This window comes from Marmota flaviventris, chromosome 8 (genome assembly GCF_047511675.1).
Source record: "Marmota flaviventris isolate mMarFla1 chromosome 8, mMarFla1.hap1, whole genome shotgun sequence".
In the NCBI taxonomy this organism is placed as follows: domain Eukaryota; kingdom Metazoa; phylum Chordata; class Mammalia; order Rodentia; family Sciuridae; genus Marmota; species Marmota flaviventris.
In genome coordinates, this window is record NC_092505.1 from 93741664 (window position 1) to 93764346 (window position 22683).

The window sequence follows — 22683 nt, forward strand, 5'->3', positions numbered from 1 at the left end:
CCTTTTATCAGCATACTTATGTATGCTACAAAATCTGTGAAGCATTGAAAAATGCATCTGTGTTTATTAGTCAGGCTTTCTGATTTAAATTTATAAATTAAAAGCTAAAAGATGCGCCTTTTATAAAGCACAATTTGGGAATAAAATACACAGTTTCTATGAACTATATCTGATAAGTTCTAGGAAAGTCACTCCATTTTCACTTGACTGAGGACAAATATATTCTCTAAGAAAACATTTATCTTATAGGGGGAAAAATCACCCATATATATGCATTATTCAGTAATCTTAAGTCAAGTAAAAAGTTCAAGATAATTTAACAAGAATCTCTTGTATATAATCCATTCTTGCTAGGAAGAAGGGATAGAAGAAACAAAGTGAGATCTCTGCCCTTGAAGAGCTTGCAACCTTACTGGAGAGAGGACATGTAATTGTCTTTAGAGTATTAAACGGGAAACTTTGCCCACGAAGGAAGGCTGTGCAACAGGCATGTGCTCTCTGAAACATCTCCCTTGAGGGAACAGTAGGAGATCATGCCATGTCATCTAATCATGACAGTTTTGATGGTGAAAGGGGCCAATGGAATTGACTAGGACACTTGTGGGAGCATAGATATATGAATATCCTAAGCTCGGGACCAAAAGTGTGAGCACCACGGTGCTTACTATTCTCTTGTGAGGTTTGCTCCTGACCAGAACAACCCTAGCAAACATGTTGCAGTGTTTATCCATCCAGGCAGCCAACGTGGGGAGGGAGATGAAGAAGGGAGACCTACAGAGAATGGAGATCACTTTGTGTTCCTTTTCCCTTATGCTCCTGCTGCTGACAGTTCCTCTATTGAATGTCCTAGTTAAAAAATCTCTGTTGCTAGTCATGCATATTTTGACCAAGATTTTTGGACCAGGTGACTTCATCAACTCCTGACTGCCTACCCTGATCCAAATAGAAAAATACAGCAAGATCACCTAGACTTGCTTCTCTCTAGCCAAGGCCTGGACGGGGAGTTCTCTTGGAAGTGGACTGGCTGAGACCATCACCCGTATTCACAAATGGTGAGAGTACCACACTTAATTCCAATGACTGCAGCAGTTCAGACATAGCTCTGTGATCCATATCCTTGTGTATCTTTCCTGTCTTGTGCCCACCTATCACCAGCCACAGTGCCCTTCACAAAGTAAGTGGTCAATAACTTTTGGTTGATTGAATGAGGTGGTAGCTGTGGCTAGAAACAGAGTATAGCTCATGGATAACAACTATCACTGCCTTCCTCTCCCTCGTAGAAATACCTCCAAAAACTCAAGCAAACATCCTAGTCTATGTGTCACAGTTTGCTTCTCCACTGCACACTTTTTCTGGAGGAATATCTTTCAAAATTTTTAATGTAATTTGGTGTATATAGAATCCCATTTTAACAGCACATCTGTGCCTCCCTTCATTTAGCAAAATTATTTCACAAATATTTACTCGCCTACTGTGTGCAATCACTGTTCCAGACACTTGGGTGTAGAGACAGCAGTGAGCAAAACTTCAAAAATTCCTGCCCTATGGAGATGACAATATTCATTCATTTAGCAATCAAGTGCCATCATTGTGCAAGTCTGGTGAATTCATAGAAGTGAGACATGATCCCTGGCCTTCACAAAATTCTATTGTTTTATAAATGCCTTTAAAATGTCAATAGGTGCACCTGGGACTGTAACTCAGTGGTAGAGTACTTGCCTAGCATGTGTGAGGCGCTGGGTTCAATTTTCAGCACCACATATAAATAAAATAAAGATCCATTGACAACTAATAAATATCTTTTGAAAATGCCAATAGGCAATCTCCAAGGGAGAGTTAAAAGTACTCTCTAAGAGAAGACACAAGACCAGTGTTATGACAGGGTAGAAGCAGGAAAATCCAAGCATGAACTAAAGAAGACTTCACTAAAGGAGTTACATTCTCATTGTAAGCTTACCTCTACTGGATACAAGCTTCTATAAGGTTTTTAAGGGCAGGAAAAAACTTTAATAACAATGAGAAAATCAGGGCTGGGAATGTAGCCAGTAGTAGAATGCTTGCCTAGCATGCATGAGGCCCTAGGTTCAATTCCCGGGAGAGAGAGGGGGTGGTGGGAGAGAGAGAAATCAATACACTTTTGAAGCAGTCTAAATAAGCCTGTTTGGGTATAAGCTTCCCAATGCAGCAATGTGTATTTCATCTTCTTAATTATCAGTGTTAATACCTGGGAAGAATACTAATTGCCAAGCTAAGGCTTATGGAGCACTTTGCAAGTATCAGGTACCTCTTGATATGCATTACATTTAAGAGAGCATTTAATCCTCCTAACAAGCATGAGATTGGCAATTATAGCTACCTGCATTGCAATATGAGGAAACTGAGGCACAGAAGTTAAATAACTTGTCCAAAGCCATCAAATGACAGAGTTGAGATTCAAACAAAAGCAATCTACCTGCCAAATCTGAATTTTCAACCCCTGTGCTCTGTTACCTCTGTTAATCTGATGAAAAACAATTCATTCAAAGTTAGCAATGGGTGATAATGCCTTCCACCTCCAAGGAAACACAAATGTGCAGTATCATTTAATATTTCAACCAAAACGAAAAATATAATGTGTCATATTATGTCACTTTGTAATTGAGGAGAACATTTTGAAGGTGGGGTATTTTCTGATATTTCTCAAATTTCTTGCTTATCTCTAGATGTACTGTTATCTTTACAAAAATTAGACACAGAAAGGATATGCTTGAAGGAGGGCTTTGAGAAAGGAAAAGGTTGAATCCTGTAATCCTGACCTTAGGAAGGGCTAGGCAGGCTTCACCATGGGAGATATGTGGTGAACAGAATATAAACAGAACACATTAGAAAGAAAGACAAGCAGGGCCAGAGCAGAGGCCATGGACTTTTTAAAGGGAGTCTAGAAATGGCCTGAAAGCAAGTTTGCACACATCAGAATTTTGCCTGATATCCATTCTAGATACTCATCACTCATAAGAATAGCAAGTACCTATGTGTTATTTTAAAGTCCTCTGGTCCCCTGGAAGAACAAGCCGGCCCTCTACCAGTGAACTGTTAGCTGTTGGAGAACTGGCTTTCTATTGCATCTTTGTGGAATTTTCCAGAGTGTCTGTTGTTATTGTTGGGAGTGTGGTGTTGGTATTGATGAGGTAGCTTTCCTAGTTGGACTAAATTCAGAAGGCTTTGCATAAACTTGTTTTGAAGATCTACTCTTCTTGGGTCACAAGTGTCCTGTGTAACAATTGTGACCATGTTAATATAAACATGCTCTCCAAGTATGGGCTACCTTTCCCCAGCTCTGCATCTAACCCACTGTGACCTTCTTTCATAGTGTCCCTGTCCTTTCACTACAGGGGCCAAGATTGCCTGAGTTGGAAACATATTACTCAAATTTCAACGTTCATTTTCTCTATGTTCATCCTCAGGTTAACAATACTAACATGAATTATAATGGTATCACTCTAAATAGATATAATTTCATAGACTTTAAATTGTTTTATACATATTATTAGTATATTTTAGCAACTAGGGAAATATTATAACTGTCTTTATTCTGGATATGGATATGGAATGTTGGAACAAAAACTTGGATTTGTGACTTAACTACAAATTATCAAGCATGTCATAAAAGAGTAGATCACATGGCTCCATTACCTGAGTTCAGCCTTCACATAGGACTGTGCAAATGACACTTCCTCCTTTTTCTCTCCCTACTTGTATATAGATAATTTCTACCTCGGGGACCTTTTCTTAGAAATACATACTCTTGCAGTATAATGTGGTTTGCTTCTTGCTTATCTTGTTTATTTCATTTGAATACCAAAAATATTGTCCTTTTCATGATTGAGAATAACATTTCTCTTGACAATATTACCCCAACTAAGGAACATTGTGAAGTAAAACTCATTTGCAAAAAATTAAAAATCTGTTCCATCTACCTTTCTGTACTAATGAGCCTCCTCAGAATCTCCATAAATATCTCCAGGTGCTTCTCAACCCCTTCCCATGTCATGGGAAGTGATTGGGATGTTTGAGTTATCAAAGTACTTGACAAGCAAGTGAGGTGATGAACATCCCCCAATCCATAGGACAGTGCCACTTAACACAAAAATAACTACCTAAGATTTCTAGGTAACAATGACCATTGTTCAGAAACATTGAAAATGAAACCTGATTTTACTGTTACAACATTCAGAATCATTAAATCGCTTTACATTTTTATTGGATTATATTTCATTGATAAACCATTGTATAACTGGTAACAATATGCCATTTCCATAAGCTTTGGTTGAAACAGTTGCCTTTAGGTTGCCTTGACAACCTCACCACACTGTAGATTTTGTATACTTTTGGATTTCTTATCAAATAGGTTCCAAATTTCAAAGACACAGTTCACTCCACTGGGGTCTGTTTATGCCAACTAATCACTTTTGCTCACTCCCTCCCTTGTCTTTGTCAGCTTTTGCTTTGCTGTTGAAACCAGAGTTTCAGACAAAACTTGATTTTCTGCTTCTGTTTTGGGAAGGGGGGAACATTGACCTGTGCAAGCTGCAGGCCTCTGCAGCTGAGAAAGCCTATTTTTAGTGTTAGCAGCTAATCACAGCAGGGGTTCCTGCCAGTGTCAGCTGTGAGGGTCACAGTTAGCAAAACCTAATTCTTCTCCACTACCAATGAGTGGTGTGTTGCAGCTCTTAACGTGGGCCATGCCCACCAGTTTTGCAAGAGACCCCAGCAGCTCACTGACAACTTCTATCCAGTTTCTTGTCTTATAAGTCCAAAGAATGAAATTCACCGGGCAACAGAATGTAAGGGTGAAAGGAACTATGGCCAGGGCCAGAGGGAACCTTGACTCTGCTAGTCTAGGAGTTTACATAGCACTTGGGTCAACGCTATTGGTCCAAATTTTTGTTAATCAGGGTTTGGAAAGTACCAACACTATTGGTTATCCCTGCAATCCCATTCAGGTCTGCCCCCTTCCGTTTTCCCACTGTTCATGGGAGGTCTGCTGATCACAGATGCTCAGAGGATTGGGACTCCATTGCACAGCCTGCCTCAGTGTGACAGGTCAGTGCACAAGGTCAGTTCAACCTGACTTGCCTCAGCCGTAGCTTGCCAGGCCTCAGGCCTGCACTGGCATGGCAGACTCCACATGCTCATGGCCTGTGCTCATCACCACATTCCAGCCCTTGCTCCAGAACAAGGTGTTGGCTTCACTGAGACAAGAACAACTTAGGAGAGGAAAATTTTATTTGGGGATCAGGAATTCAAAAGTCTTAGTCCACAGACATCCTACTCCATTGCTCTGGGCCCTAGAAGAGGCACACATGATAGAGTAAGGACCCAGACAGAGGAGGAAAGCTGCTCAGTTATAGTGGGATCAGGAAGCAGAAAGAGAGGGGCAGAGGAAGGGACCACAGGGATGATGTACCTTCCTTCCAGATCATACCCCCAGTGACCTACCTCATCCAGCCATGCCCCATCTGCCTTCATTTACACCAGTAATTAAGCTAGGATGGAATGATTAGATTACATATCTTACTATCCAATCACTTTACTTCTGCACATTCCTGCATTAACCAAGGAGCTTTCTTTTTTTCTTTTTCTTTTTTTTTTGGAGGGTGGGGACACCTTATATCCTAAACCATAATTGTCGTGTACTGTAGGTCTCAACACTCTTGAGAAATAAGCAGATGAGTTTGAGTTTATGACTGTGATTGAGATGCACAACATGCCTAATAATTTAAGATGTTTTATCAGACTGTATGTCCCTTGTGTGTAATGAAGTGTGTCCCTGTCCAAGCAGACATCAGGAGGTGGAGTGGCAAGCAGTAAGACTATGCTTTGATTCCCTATTTCTAGGGAGTAACAGGACAGTTAGTTCTGGCTACTTTCACTGGAAGCTCTTCCTCTGCTGTGAATGGGTTTATTTTCTGCTCTGGGTACTCTTATTTCCAACTGCTTTACATTTTATATTGGCTCCAGAAACTGCTGGTGTGAACTACTGGAAGCAAAATTAAATTCAGGATTGCCTATTTTTGTACAGTCAGTCTCTCCTCTAGCATTTGTCCCTTTTCAGGATGACCTAAGATGGCATTCTTTATTTTATCCTAATCTTTCCCTTTCCTTTTTGATCCTGCAAGAAACTGATTAAAACTTAAGATTAGAAAGCTTGTATTCTGTATTTTCACTCATACCAAAAAGTGAGGGTGCTTCCTGCTGATGAGGAATGTTCCAGAAATGGGAGTTTGACTCTGAGTCACGGGGAGTGGCCTGGGAGAGAGTGGGTCAGGAGACAGGATCTCAGCAGTATCATTCACTGGGGGGATGCTCCAGAAAGAGACTTTCAAGAACACATGCTAAAGAAGCTTCTCTGGGGTTTTCCAGTTTTCATCAACACTCCTCAGAGTCAGGACAACATATTATTTAACTTGATGTTGGCCTGGTGAAGAATCACAGTATTGGCTTCAGACCAAATTCATTATAGTTTTATCATTATTTATGGTTCCCTAGAGCATTGTGTATTAGTTTATTCATCTGGAAAAGGAAAGAAGTCAGTCTCAGGTTTGCCTTTTCTCACAAGATTTATTAATAGGACACCCCTAGTCTGTGTGGAAAGACCCCTGGCCTGAGACAGGATGAACTGTGCTATATTTAAGGTCTGAATTGCCTCCTCACCTGCTTTTGTCATTTGACTTGGTCCTTAGAAATGGTACTCACTTTCTATTTTCCTACCATTTCTGCCCTAGTTAAGGCTTATCTGTTGTGTTTCAGAAGACCTCCTACAGTGACTTCCCATCTCCAGTTGTCTCACTTTTCTTCTCAAGGAGTTGTCAAACTTCTCTAAACCACAGAACTGCCCAGGCTACCCTGTACATAAAACGCTACAATAGTTGTGCGTTTCCCATCAGATAAAATCCAAGCTCCTTCATGCCTTATATCTGCCATCCTTACCTTCTCTAAATTCAGCAAGATGGTCTTGCTGAGACCCTTCCTTCTACATCTAACCTGAATATCTGTGTTCAAGCTATAACCTTAGCCTAGAGTGTGCTTCTCAGCCTATTCTCCCTTTGCTTGCTAACTGTGCTCATCACTTAAAGTTGACCCAGGTTCCCCTCCTCAGATATCACCAGTCTTCTCAGCTGCATTAATGCATTATATCGATTATTCCACTTTATTCATGCTGATAGAATTATCTTTGTGCCTGTTTGCCTCCCCATTAGAATGTAATAATAGTAAATGGCCTATTCATCTTAGAATTCCATTTTTTGTGGAATTACTGAATTTATGAGATATGCAAATATGAGTCCACTAAAAACAGGTACTCATATCCCTTTCTATATCCATATGCTCCTATCAGGACCCAGGCTCCCCAGAACCTCTTCTTCATCCTAGACAGCAAGCCTAGTCCGAATATCAAGGGACAGTGCTTATAAACCATATCTGAAAGCAGACCAGAGACACCCATGATGATAGGGTCACCAAAGGTTGTCACTGTCCTTGCTAAATGCAAGCCTGAGTGGTCCTGGCTGGGTAAGAGTCCTTCCCATCATGGAATCCACAGTAGTAGTAGCTGAGGTTTCAAAACCGAAAGTTCCCATGTTACTTTGCCTGCTGAAAAATTTTTAGTGGTTCCCCCACACCTATAGGACAAAGCCCAAATTCAACTGCCTGGAATCCAAGGTCTGTCACATTCTGTCCCCAATATAATTTTCTGGCCTTTTCTCACTCTCTACCTCTACACAAACCCTCAGATCCTGCATGAATGTTTTTTCACTTTCAAGTCTCTTGAAAGCAATATGTCTCTGGCCAAAAAAAAAAGTTCCTGTTTTCTTCATTACCTTAATAATAATGTGAAACGTGGTGGCACATGCCTATAATTCCAGTGGCTTGGGAAGGCTGAGGCAGAAGGATCTCAGGTTGAGGCCAGCCTCAGCAACTTAGCAAGACCCTGACTCAAAATAAAAAGGATTAGGGATGTAGCTCAGTGGTAGAGCACCTCCAGGTTCAATCTCCAGCACCAAAAATATAAAATATATTTTTAAATAACAACAACAAAAATAATGCTAGCCACTATTTAGTTCTCAGCACTAGATCATTCAATTACAATGAAAAGAGATGATTTCCCCCCCTTTAAAATCCTGCTTATGATTCATATTTCTAAGTTAACGTTATGTACTTAATATTTGTATAGCTCTTTGTGAATATAAAATGCCTGTATTTTGATTTCTTTTTGAAATATGGATGTCACATCATTAATCAATTTGGAAGCTTATGAAGATCAGAATCATGTTCTTACGCTTGTACATGTTGCTATGACCCCAAAACTTCCTATTATAATAAAATAAGAAGCATTTGCTGGTATTTGAGCTCCACACAAGAAAGAAAACTTCAGGTAAAGCCTTCATAAATAATCTGAAATGAGTTCTATTCATTCCAGACCTCTCCACCAAACATATGTTTTTTTATTGAAGCAATAACACCTCTCTTGACATGGTCAGGAAAGGAAAAATTGACTGTGTCAGATTAATAAGCCAACTAAGAAGAATATGTGTCTGCTGGTCAGACAGGCAGGGGATGAGCACAAATGGGAAGAACTCAGCATGAACAGACAATAGTGTTACCACAGTGTTTAACCAGCCACAGGGAATAAAGTGTTTAGGGAGTGCACCAATAGTCAACCATGTGGCAAGAAATTAATATCAGAAAATCCAATAAAAGATATCAGAGTCTTATTAAAAAAAAGTTGTTCAGGAAAAGAATGGCAATGTGGAAGTCATGTGGAACTGTGGTTAAGAGGCCAAAATTTGAATCCCTATCCTGCTACCTACGTTTTGGAAAATACAAATGTCATATCAATAATCCAGATGGAAACACTCAGGAAATATTGGTTATGGTTACAAATAGTGGTAGTAGGGCTATTTTTGTTTGTTTGTTTGTTGTGGTTACCAATTCAAAATCTAGGAACAAGCAATATGTGAAATTCCAGACTATTGAATAATCGGTGAACCTCAAGAAAGTCTCTGATCCATTACTGAACAGTTTTACAGGAGCAGAGCATGACTAGAACCCCAGTGATCATCAGAATCTGGAACTACAATCAACAGGAACCTGTGAACTAAATTATAGCTGCAAAATGCAGAAACCTTGTCTCGGGGACAACTTCTAGCTAAGTAGGCACAAAGATTGGTGTGGTACAAAGATCCAAAGACTGCACTATAACTTCTCCAATGCCCATCAAGTACTGAAATGCACAAACCCAGAGCACTGCAGGGCCTGAGCCTCCTGACAAATATCGGATAACTAATGACAGAGAAAGGGGGGTGAATAATCAGGGCAAAACCCAAAGAAAAGCAGACATACATTATTCAGCACATAAATAGACATAATTTTTATTTAAAAATAAATAAAAATCATTGAGCCTACTATTTACCAGGTAGTGTATGAGGTACCGTACTGATAGGCTCCTGTGGCCTACAGTCCAGAACAGATCTTCTGCTTATGGTGGAGATGTTCAGTGCCACTCAGTATGGTAGCCACTAGTCCCACATGGGTATTGCACATTGGAGGTGTGACTGGTACCTGAGACATTGAATTTAAATTTTATGAATTTGCATACCCTTAAATATAAATACCCACATATGTCTAGTGGTAACCATATTAGATGTCACAGGTCTAGAGAAATAAGACAATAAACAAGTAAACTAAAAAATAATTACAACATGTGAAGCTTATTCAGGAAAAAGGATAAGGTTCTGCTTGAGGAGTGGGAAGACAGGAGAGCTTGACTGGAGGGTGATTCAAAATGTGCTCAGGAGAAAAACAGGAGCAGCTTACAGAAGCTTGTAAGTCACCAGAGGAGCTTGATTTCATTTAAGGTCATTTACACTTAAACATGTTTTAAAAAAATCACTGTAGCTGGCTGCTGTGTGGAAAATATGTGCACCTACAAAAAGATAATGCTTCTTCTATGCGTGCATGTGTATTTGCTGGAGTAAATTTGTTAGTTTGGCTCTTTTTCTGATCCAAATAGCATCTCTTTCATATTGATGCACATTTACATTCAAAAGGAATATACATTTTGCATCAATATTAATTTATTTAAGATTAATGACATATATGTATATTTCTGAGGATTTTTTAAGTACATGAGAAAAGAAATGACCTCCTAAGGATGTTGATAATATGAAACAATTTTGTATGTAGAACTACTCAAAACACACACCTGCAAGAAGTATCTATACAAGTTACATAGGCGAAATAACTGGATACAAATACACAGGTTAATTTTCAGTGGTAGAAGAGGAAAAGGTAGAACTTAACAAGTTGACAACCATGCAACTGACTAATGGCAATAAAAAAGAACCCATCAAAAAAGATTAAAGCTATTGGGGTTAATTAATTAACCTAGGAGAGAGAAGAGTAATAAATTACTGTGAGGATATTTAGAACCACTATGCCAAGGATAAGGTCTGGTTGGGTTGCACTAGCCCTGGACAGAGAACTAAAGCCAGCAGATTAAAACTGCAGAAGATGCTATTTATGGCTGTGAAACTCTGGAATCAGTGAGGAAAGCAGAGCAATGTCCTTCTGTGGAGGTCTTTAAAACAGAATAGATTCTCATCAGTCTCATTTGAAAGGTTTAAGTGTGATCCTGCCTAAAGGCAAGGTGATGAACAGAATGACTTTTCAAGGTCCCCGCCAGTCAACCCAATGAGACCACACAGCTGATATGTGCAGGAATTTTCTTTTGTTTACCCATATCTTATTGTTTTACACCACCATGTGGCCACACTGAGTAGAAATGTTATAAATTCTGAATCTGAACATAGGCCTTGAGAAATGTCAATTGTATATCCTCATACTCATAGAATCTCACAATGTGTTTAGGAATGTCTAATCTGAAAAATCACCTGGCATGAATATCCTTATACCCATTATCCTTTTGTGATATTTATTTGGAAAATAAAAACTAATACCAATAACACGTCTAAATCTTTATTGTGGTTGGACATTCTGTAGGAACAAGCTTTGATCCATAGTAAGCTGGGTCCCTTACATAAAAGTCCTTTACTTTATGTATGTGTGTGTATATATACATTTTTTAAGCCAGATTTTGACCTTTTTATATTTAACAGGTATATTAAGTAAACAAATGTGAATTCAGCAGCAGTTGTACTAAATGAATTCAAACAGCATCAAAGCAATAGTAGATTTCCTTGCAGGGAAGCAATAATAGGTGACATGTGACTGAAGGCATCATTTTAAAAATTCTAGATACAACATATTAGGCCAATATATTTCCTGGTAACTTCTCTCTTTAATTTTTGTAATACACACATCAGCATCTATTAGCATTTATTAAGCCATCCTGTGAGCCAACTTGCATTGGATTCTATATTGAACAAATTAGAATGTCACTCCATTATCACACCATCTCCACTACAAAATTATCCTATTAAATATGGACAATGATATAGCCCTAGGGCCAGACTGTTTGGGTTAGAATCCAGTAGGCTGTGTAACTCTGTTAGCCTTGGGTCGTTTGTAGCATAGAATTTAATTTTTTAAGCTATATAAATAAAAAAGATAATGTATGATTGTTAAAAAAGCAAATATTTATTGTGTGACTACCAGGCCTGGGACAGCCTGAGGCCCTGGAGACAGGGCAGTGAATAAAACAAAGATCCCTGCCCTTAGAGACAGTACATTCCTATAAAGAGCCAGAGGGTAAATGTATCAGGCTTTACAGGCCTTAGGGTCTCCATTGTTAAGTATTCTACTCTACCATTGTAGCACAAAAGCAGTCACAGATGATATGTTAACAATTCATAAATGAATGAGCATTACTGTGTTCCATTAAAATTGTACTTACAAACACAGGTGATAATTAATGATGGTGGAATGTGATGACCATTATTATCCAAAGTACACATATGAAGGCACGAATTGGTGTACATATACTGTGTATACAACCAGAGATATGAAAAATTGTGCTCTATATGTGAAATAAAAATTGTAATACATTCTGCTGTCATATATAAATTTTTTAAAAAATAAATTTAAAAAAAACACAGGTGGTAGACCAGATTTGTCCTACAGATTGTAGTCTGCTGAACCCTTGCTGGAGAGGAAGACAGTAGCAAACACCATCGAGACTAACAAAAAATAAACATTTTGATGAATGGTGATAAGTAGTATGGAAAAGTTAAAACACCCTCAAGGGGGGCTGAGGTTATAGCTCAGGTAGGCCCTTGCCTACTACATGTGAGGCACTGGGTTCAATGCTCAGCACCACATAAAAAATAAACAAAAGTATTGCATCCATCCACAACTAAAAAAAATGCCACCAAGGGTATGGGTGGTGTTATTGTGTGGTCAAGGAAGATTTTGGAAAAACAGAAAGAGGTTTATTTAGACTTTGAGCATAAATGTATGAGTTAACAACATATACATTATTTTTAAAATAACGACAAAAAATATGTGAAGAAGTACAAGCATTGAAACCTGGGGTATCCCAAAGGTAGGGATCTGGGGAGATGAGAAGATAAAGCAAAGATATTCTTCTATGAGGAAGTGAGTCTGTCTTGGAGATACTTAGGGAAAGAACATTCCACTAGAGAGACTACAGAACACAAAATCCCAGTGGCCATCGTGTGAATATTCTTTTGGGGAACAATGGGGTATGGACAGTGTGTGTGGAGCAGTGAGTTAGGAGATGGTAGCAGGAAGTGAAGTCAGAGAAGTAGCGTGTGACTAGAGGACACGGGATTCAAAGACCATTAATTATAAAGACTGATTTTTACTATAAGACAGATAGGACGTCTGTAAGATTTTAAGCACAGGAGTGGCCTGTGCTGGCACACTAATCGTAATGGTATCACTCTTGAAAATAAACTAATGTAGAAGCAAGAGGTCTGCTTTTGAGGCTGTTGCAATAATCCAGGTAAGAAGCTATGGACCAGGCAGTGAGAATGGCAGGATTCTGAACTAGATTAGAGATAAGCTGACCAGCATTTTATCTTGGAGTGGATAGGGAATGTGAAGGGAAGAGAGGAGTCAATGATGATGTCAACATTTTTACCTAAACTACCATATGGTCTAGCAATGGCATTACTGGCGCACATATACAAAAGCAATGAAATCAACATGTCAACAAGATATCTGCACTCCCAAGTTTGTTACACTGCCATTCATAATGGCCTAGATAGGGAGTCAACCTATATTTCCATCAATAGATGAACAGATAAAGAAAATGTGGTACATATACACAATGGAATACTATTGAGCCATAAAAAGATGAAACCCTGTCATTTGCAATAACATGGATGAACCTGGAAAATATTATATTTAGTCAAAAAATCCAGGCAAAGAAAGACAAATGTCAAATTTTCTCATTCAAGTAAAAAGTTGATCTCATAGAAGTAAAGATAGTATAATTATTACCAGATCCTGGAAAGTGTAGAGGGAGAAGAGATTTGGAAAAAAAACTGAACAACAGATAGAGTTGCAATTAGGTAGAAGGAACAAGTGCTGGTATTCTTTTGAACAATAGAGTGACTAGAATCATAAATCTCAGGCAATGACTTTTGAATAAGACCCCTAAAGCTCAGGAAATAATATTAAGAATTAATATATAGAGTGGTACAAGTTAAAATTCTTACACACAGCAAAGGAAACAAGAAAGTAAAGACAATACTTATAGATTGGGGAAAAAAAATCTTTGCTAGTTACTCTTCTAACAGAGGATTAATTTCCAGAATATACAAAGAACTAAAAAAAAAAATACCAAAGAAACAAATAACCCAATTAATAAATAGTAAAATGAACTAAACATATTTCTCAAAAAAGAAATATAAATGGCCAACAAATATATGAAAAAAATGTTTGACATTGTTAACAATTATGGAAGTACAAATCAAAAGGACCCGGAAATTTCATCTTACTCCAGTAAGAATGGCAGCCATCACGAACACAGATAAAAAATGCTGGATGGTATACGGAAAAGAATGTTTTTATACCATTGGTGGGATTGTAACCACTATAGAAATAAGTATGAGTATGGAGGTTCCTCCAAAGACTAGGCATGGAACCACCTGATGACCCAGCCTTGGTATTTATCCTGAAGAATTAAAGTCATCATACTACAGTGATACGTGCATAACCATGTTTATAGCAGCCCAATTCACAGTAGCCTAACTATGGAACCAGCCTGAGTATTCATCAATATGGATGGATAATTTTTTTTAAACGTGGTTTATGTACACACAATGGAATTTTATTCAGCCATGAAGAAAAATGAAATTATATCATTTGCAAGAAAATGGATGGAACTAGAGACCATTATGTTAAGCAAAATAAATCAGACTCAAAAGGTCAAGGATTGTATGTTTTCTGTCATATGTGAAAGAGAGGCAAAAGGAAAAGGAAGGTGGGGGATTCTATGAAAATTGAAGAGAGATGAGTAAAGGAAAGGGAGATGTGGAGGGAGGAAAAGAGAGAAAGGGGAAATACTGGGGAATAATATTGGCCGAATTTTATTGTTATATTGTGTGCATGTGCAAGTATATAATGACAAATCCCAGTATTATATATGATTTTAATGTACTAATAAAAATATGAAAAGAAGAAAAACTCATGTACTATCATTTTAAAATAGCAGTGGATTTCAAATGATTCACTACAAAGAAGTGATAAATATTTTGAGGGATATGCTAATTACCCTGATTTGATCATTACATGATGTGTGCATGTATATACATCAAAAATCATAATATTGTACTCCTTAAATTTATGCAATTATTATATGTTAATTAAAAAAGAAAAGAAAAGCCAAACAGGAAATTGGGTAGAAAAAGAAGACTACTAGAGGTTGGGGAAAGTAAGGGAAATCAGAGTTCCAGGTATGAACATGTTAAGTTTGATACCTGTCAGGTGTATTCATAGGAGAGATGCTTGGAAACTTAACTTTTAGAAGATTTTGGAAACTCAGAAAGAGTTTTAGACCAAGAGTGTAAATGTATGAGTTGACAAGATAGGTCTGGTATTTAAAATCATGAAACCAGTGAGTTCACTCAGGGAGTGAGTATAAAAAGAAAGTGAAGAGGTGCAAGACTTGTACCCCAGGGTACCTCCAGGGAGGTGTGAAGATACTGCAAAAAAGATGGAAGAGAGCAATCAATAAGAGCAAAACTAGAAAGAGAGGAGCCAAGTGAGAAAGGGTTTCCTGGGGGAGGAAGTGGGTTATTGCTTGGCTCCCACTTAGGAGTGCATGTAAAATGAGGACAGAAGTGAACCCCAGTTTTTGGCAACATGGAAACCACTAACAGCATTGACAAGAGCAGTGTCAGTGAAGCAGTAGAAATGAGAGTCCTGCTAGAGCAAGTTCAGTGACAAGAGGAAGAGAGAAATCACAGGTAAGGAGTGCACCCAGCTCTCAAAAAATTTGTTGTTTTGTTTTTAATAACAAAAAAAAGAAGGTATTAACTGGATTGGGGGAAGTGAGGAAAGAGAGGTTTGGGGGTGTTTTGTTTTAAGATGGGGACACAACATTGTATGTGCTAGGAGATAAGGGGAAATTAAAAGAAAGAAAATAAGGCAGAGAGCAAGAGAACTGCTAGAACAGTTTCCATGGATACGCACATTGGATGGGATGCAGTGTGGAAGTAGGTGGGTTGAGTTGATGTTCCACAATGCAACACACTTCACATGCTTAGCTTTTACTAAGTACTCAGAATGGATAGATATTAAGCCACCAGCTGTCAATTAAAAGGACTGGGCTAATATGATCTTACAGTTCCAGTACAGCAACAACTCAATAGATCAATGAAAGTAAGAAGAATAGAATAGTTACAATGAAATCCAGTCAGTTAAAGTAGCATTGAATCATAATGACAAGTGCCAAGGATGCTGGTCTGATAGTTTGGGTAACTATTTACACTGGACTCACAGGGTGAGTTTGCCAGAGCCAGGATTCTGCTTGGTACTTGACTCCTTATAGATGCTCATCTGGTTGATTAATCAATTATCTTTTCCTTTTAAAAATTCAACATGATGAAAAACCCTTGTCTGTTGCCTCACAAACACTGCATGGAATAATGTTATTCCCAGGCACATTTCATATTTCTCCATTAACTTTTACTGATTGATTAGGGCTGAGCCATAGAGTCAATCTATGGTGAGGAACCAAAGGAATGATGGACAGTGCCATTTCCATTGGGAAGCAAATGGGTTGGAGCCACTACTGTCCAACATGTATTTATTATATAAACACAACTGTATGCCAGGTAGTAAAAGTAATTCATCACATTTATGAAACATATCTCAGCAAATACAAAACTTTGGGAAGCTACATTTTGTTATTTAATGCTTGTATTCTTTTACTCATAATAATTAACTTCACCAAGGTATGGTAGATAATGAACTCATTGCATCTTATTTCTTCAGTTATTTTAATATCAATTTGAAGCTGTGTTCCTTTGGAAAAAAGACACCCCAGGTATAACAAAATCATATCTAGGAATAGAGCAAACTATTTGACAAAACATCATTACAGAAGAAGTAACATGGAAAACATTAACAAAAATGATAAAACTTCCAATTTTACAAAGTAAATTCAACAACAAATCACCAAAAGTATTTAAAAATGCAGGAAAGTCTTAGAAATCCACTCTGGGGATCTACCTCTCTCTTTCTCATGATTGTTACAATCTGTGGATGATAATCATTAATATTACAGAATCTCTATCAATGAAACTTTTATTTAACGCATACCACTGTGACTATGTTCTAGGATTTTTTTATACTTTTGCATGTTTTGAAATTGCAGTTTTTTCCTTGAAATAATTTTAATAAAATGTGTGATGCAATTCCTAAAGGGAAAATGGTAAACCAAAATATCTCAGGGGTGCTTTGGCTACAATGTATGGAAGCTGATTTCTGACTATGGATTAACAGTTACAGCAAATCCATCACTTGTTGCTCAGTCTAATAATTTGTTAGGCAAACACCCCCAAATCCAGCACACTATGTGGTTTTGTAAATAAAGTTTTATTGGAACACAGTTCCATTCAATTACCTTTTTTTGTCTAATCCTGCTTCTGTCCAAGAATTTTTTAAATTCATAATTTAGCAAATGAATTTCCATTAGGGACAGGCACCTACAAGTCAAATAGACTGACTTTTTAGGCTGTCATGAGAAAGGACTTTTTCACATGCTTCTGTCAAAATGGAAATATTTGAAATACAATTTTGCCCTCTAAAGCCTATAATTTTTGTAACTTATTTCTACTCCATACATCTCCACACAGCATCTAAACCTCCTAGCACTTTATTTTTTCATTAAGGACTTTGGAAAATATGAAAGGACTCTTAAAAGATTATTCTTAAATTATTGTCATTTATTCAAAATATCAGTGTGCAACTTTTTTCCAATGTCACATGTGTACGAAGAAAAGCATGGAATTGAGTAATCTTCCAAATGCTGGTATTTGTTTCCATTGTTAATCTTTAGGTCCTAATTTTTCTCTGTCCTAAGCAAGAATCTAAACATTTTAATTCTTTCAACAGAGTACTATAGTAAGTTTATAGTTGCTATGTCTCAGACAACCTACATTTAGAGAAGGAACATTTCTAATTCAATTTACAATGATGTCAAGAAACAACACGTATCTGCAGGCAAAGATAAGAAAAACATGCAAGGGTATACAGTGATAGCTCTACTTAAATAAATAAACTTTTGGTACTAGTGATTAGGTACACAGGATTATTATGTGTTTAATTGGCTAACGTGACAATTTGGAATTACTTCTAGTCACATTTAATTGGATTTAGAATCTCTGGAGAAAAGAAATAGAGAGGCCTAGCAAAGAAATCGTCATAAAAGTAAACTGTTTTTCCAAAGGGTGCTAAGTAATGAATTAATATCCATTGCACAATAGTTTTTAATATCGCCTCAGCTTAATAAGACCAAAGCAGTGATTGTACACACTAGATACTAAAACTAATTCAATTAGGCACAAGGCTTGGGGGAAGGGAATTATGTGCTGGAATCAGATATTTTTTATTTTCAATTTCAAAAAAGCTAACTTAATCAGAGGTTAGTAATCATTAACTTGGGTAAAGTCTGAGGTATGCTTAAATATTTTTCTAATAGCTATATGTGGTTTGAAGACATTTTAAAGTCTATAAATTTGCTATTATTCTATAAATGCTTGGAAGCTTAATACAAAGCAACAAAAACAAAACAAATCCTTATAGTCTTTAAATATTCTTATACTGTACAAACAGGAAAACCATCTAGAAGAAAAATGGCTTCTTTCTTCTCACAGTTTTAGTTTAGCTACAGAAAAAAAAAACCTACTTTCTACATTCTAAAATGTGCTTTATGTTTTACTTAATTTTAGGCAAGTCAAATTTATGCAATACAAAATCTTCCTCAGTATCTGTATATACTACCTATTATGGCTTTCTTTCTGTCCTGTGAATTTGTTTGTTACAACTCTGCTCTTGTTCTCAGGAGTGCCATGATTGCTGACTACATATTCTGGCTCAGAGGAGGAAGTGACCAGTGTGTAAGCAAGCTCATCAAGCTATATTGGCAGGTAAAAATTGATGTCCCAACTGGGGAGGAGGAGCTCCTCTCATGCTTAGGACCAAAATGAAGGATTGGTACTTAAAAGACTGCTGAAAAAGGTAGCTCTGGGCATATCAATCAGGACACTACCCAATAGTAATATATTTATAATGAAGTAGATTTTCTAAGACTAATTTTAAAGGCAAAGTCAAGGTTGTTAACCCTTGGCCCATACTTCAGTTTTACAACCCAATATAAATTTTAGACATCCCTGGAACTATTTTTCCAGGCATGCTGCTATAATGACATGATCCTTTAAAATATGAACATTGTATCCAGAGTATATAAAGAACTCAAAAACTGTTGTCAACATTAAAAAAAACAAGTAATACATAAATGGCAAATGAACTGGACCTGAACACACTTCTCAAAAGAAGAAATACAAATGACCAAAAATTATATGAAAAATATTCAACATCTTTAGCCATCAGGGAAATATAGGTCAATACATTGAGATTCCATGTCACTCCAGTTAGAATGGTAACCATCATGAATACAAATAATGATAAACGCTGGTGAGGATTCATAGGGAAAAGGAATTCTTAAATACTGTTGATGGAGATATAAATTAGTACAGCCACTATTGTAATCAGGATGGAGGTTGCTCAGAAACTAAAAATAGATTTACCATATGATTGAGGTATATCATTCCTCAGTATTTATCCAAAGAAATAAAATCAGCATATTTTAGGGATACATGCATACCCATGCAGCACAGTTAGCAATAGTAAAGGAATCAGCCAAGGTATGTATCAACAGATGAATGATAAAGAAAATAGCCATAATAAAGAAGAAAATTATGTTGTTTTCTGGAAAATGTGGATGGAACTGGAAAACATAATTTTTCAGCAAAAATAAACTCAGAAAAGTATCATATGTTCTCTCTCACATGTAAAAGCTAAGAAGAAAAATGAGGGGAAAGAACTCAATGAAATTAGAAAGGAGAAAAAAATACAGGAGGAAGGGAATTAGGGGGAGGGAGGGAAATTAAACTTCATAGTTTGAAATTTCCCAAATTATGAAATTGATCAGATTATGTCTTTAGGTATGCACAAATATACCACAATAAACTCGTTATCTGTATAATTTAACATGCTATAATAAAAATATGAATGTTGTATTTTCATAGTTTATTATTGATCTATGGCCTATAAAAGTGGATGTTAGAAATATTATCAATTACATAGTAAAAGAAAATGCTAAGATCAGGTGTATTTATTGGGCAACATTATTTGAAACACTTAATCAACAACAAAGTACAAATCTTCTTTCTCTTTTATTATTCAAAATGACATCAAGAAGCCATACAAAGATCAATTAGATGCCAAAAAATTATCCATAATTTCTTACAATTATAAGGAGAATTTATAATTTAGAGGATGATGTCCTTCACAACATACAAGTCTTTTCTTGTCATATTCTTCCTCCATAAGTGGTCAATAGTTTCTGCTGAAATATATTTAAAATGGAAAAATCACTCATCCCACTCCCCCAAAATATTTAAAACCTGCTAAATATTAAACTGTTTCCTTCATTTAAAGTGGATTTCCATTCCCTGAGAACTTCCATCCAATAGTTACCTCTAGAGCCACATGGACCAAAGGGAAATTCATTTCCAAATGAAATGTTTTTAAATATTTGAAAACTCAACTACATGTGCCAACTTTCTCCCCTAAATTTTCTCTTCCCCAGACAATCTAGGGGTTTCTTTATATTTCAGGATAATTTAATTTAGTTGAATATGAATCTTTTGAACCAACTAGAATAAGAGCTGCTAAACTCCTAAAAAGGAGATGAGATATAATCAGCAGCAGCCTTGTGATGCTTCCTGATTTTTCTCACACTTTCACTATTATATTGTGGCCCCAGTTTTCTTTCTCTGTGTATCACATATTATCTTTAGTAGGCATAAAGTACTATATATTCCATATAAAATTCCCAGTCATTTATATTCTTATGCGTAAATTTGTGGATCTCAATTTACCCACTATAAAAAAATTAAAGATAGTCCTACTGGTGGGACTGCAAATTGGTGCAGCCAATTTGGAAAGCAGTATGGAGATTTCTGGGAAAGCTGGGAATGGAGCCACCATTTGACCCAGCTATTCCCCTTCTTGGTCTATTCCCTAAAGACCTAAAAAGAGCATGCTACAGGGACACTGCTACATCGATGTTCATAGCAGCACAATTCACAATAGCAAGACTGTGGAACCAACCTAGATGCCCTTCAATAGACGAATGGATAAAAAAAATGTGGCATTTATACACAATGGAGTATTACTCTGCATTAAAAAATGACAAAATCATAGAATTTGCAGGGAAATGGATGGCATTAGAGCAGATTATGCTAAGTGAAGCTAGCCAATCCCTAAAAAACAAATGCCAAATGTCTTCTTTGATATAAGGAGAGTAACTAAGATCAGAGTAGGGACGAAGAGCAGGAGAATAAGATTAACATTTAACAGGGATGAGAGGTGGGAGGGAAAGGGAGAGAGAAGGGAAATTGCATGGAAATGGAAGGAGACCCTCAGGGTTATACAGTGGAGGGGGTAGAGAGAGAGGAGGGGAGGGGAGGGGAGAGGTGGGGAGGGGGGAGGGTGGAGGATGGGAAAGGCAGCGGAGCACAACAGACACTAGTATGGCAATATGTAAATCAATGGATGTGTAACTGATGTGATTCTGCAATCTGTGTATGGGGTGAAGGTGGGAGTTCATAACCCACTTGAATCAAAGTGTGGAATATGATATGTCAAGAAATTTGTAATGTTTTGAACAACCAACAATAAAAAATTTAAAAAAAAAAAAAGAGTTCAAAGTCAGCCTCAGCAAAAGCGTGGTGCTAAGCAACTCAGTGAGACCCTATCTCACTGTTGCTTACAAAATAAGGCTAGGGATATGGCTCAGTAGTCTAGTGCCCCTGAGTTCAATCCCTGGTACCAAAAAAATAAAAATAAAAAAACTGTAGTAATTGCTTATGGACATGTAAAAAAATAGATGTAAAGAATTAGTAAGCATGAAATCCTTAGCAGGAAGAGTGAAGCAGGTGGCATCACTATACCAGACCTTAAACTACACTACAGAGCAATAGTAACAAAAACAGCATGGTATTGGCACCAAAACAGACTGGCAGACCAATGGTACAGAATAGAGGACTCAGAGACTAACCCACAATTATCTTAGACAAAGGTGCAAAAAACATGCATTGGAGAAAATATAGCCTCTTCAACAAATGGTGCTGGGAAAACTGGAAATCTATATACAACAAAATGAAATTAAACCCCTATCTCTTACCATGCACAAAACTCAACTGAAAGTGGATTAAGGACCTAGGAATTAAACCAGACACTCTGTGTCTAAAAGAAGAAAAAGTTGGCCCTAATCCTCATCATGTGGGATTAGGCCCCAACTTCCTTAATAAGACTTCAATAGTGCAAGAATTAAAATCAAGAATCAATAAATGGGATGGACTCAAACTAAAAAGTTTCTTCTCGGCAAAAGAAACAATCTGTGAGGTGAATAGAGAGCCTACATCTTGGGAGCAAATTTTTACCCCTCACACATCAGATAGAGCACTAATCTCTAGGGTATATAAAGAACTCAAAAAGCTAAATACCAAAAAATTAAATAACCCAATCAATAAATGGGCCAAGGACATGAATAGACACTTCTCAGAAGAGAATATTCAATCATTCAACAAATATATGAAAAAATGTTCATCATCTCTAGCAATTAGAGAAATGCAAATCAAAACTACTGGAAGATACCATCTCACTCCAGTCAGAATGGCAGCTATTATGAAGACAAACAATAATAAGTGTTGTTGAGGATGTGGGGGAAAAGGCACACTCATACATTGCTGGTGGGACTGCAAATTGGTGCAGCCAAAATGGAAAGCAGTATAGAAATTCCTTGGAAAACTTGGAATGGAATCACCATTTGACCCAGCTATCCCTCTCCTCGGTCTATACCCAAAGGACTTAAAAACAGCATAATACAGAGACACAGCCACATCAATGTTTATAGCAGCACAATTC

The 22683-nt window shown here is 37.2% G+C and overlaps 1 protein-coding gene across 1 annotated transcript in view; it reads left to right on the forward strand.

Moving 5' to 3' along the window:
• Spata16 (spermatogenesis associated 16) overlaps positions 1–22683 on the forward strand; it is a 277049-nt gene that overhangs the window by 175840 nt on the left and 78526 nt on the right. The window contains exon 6 of the mRNA XM_071614922.1: positions 18533–18617. Coding sequence (XP_071471023.1) covers positions 18533–18617 — 85 coding nt within the window. The remainder of the gene's footprint in view (positions 1–18532; positions 18618–22683) is intronic.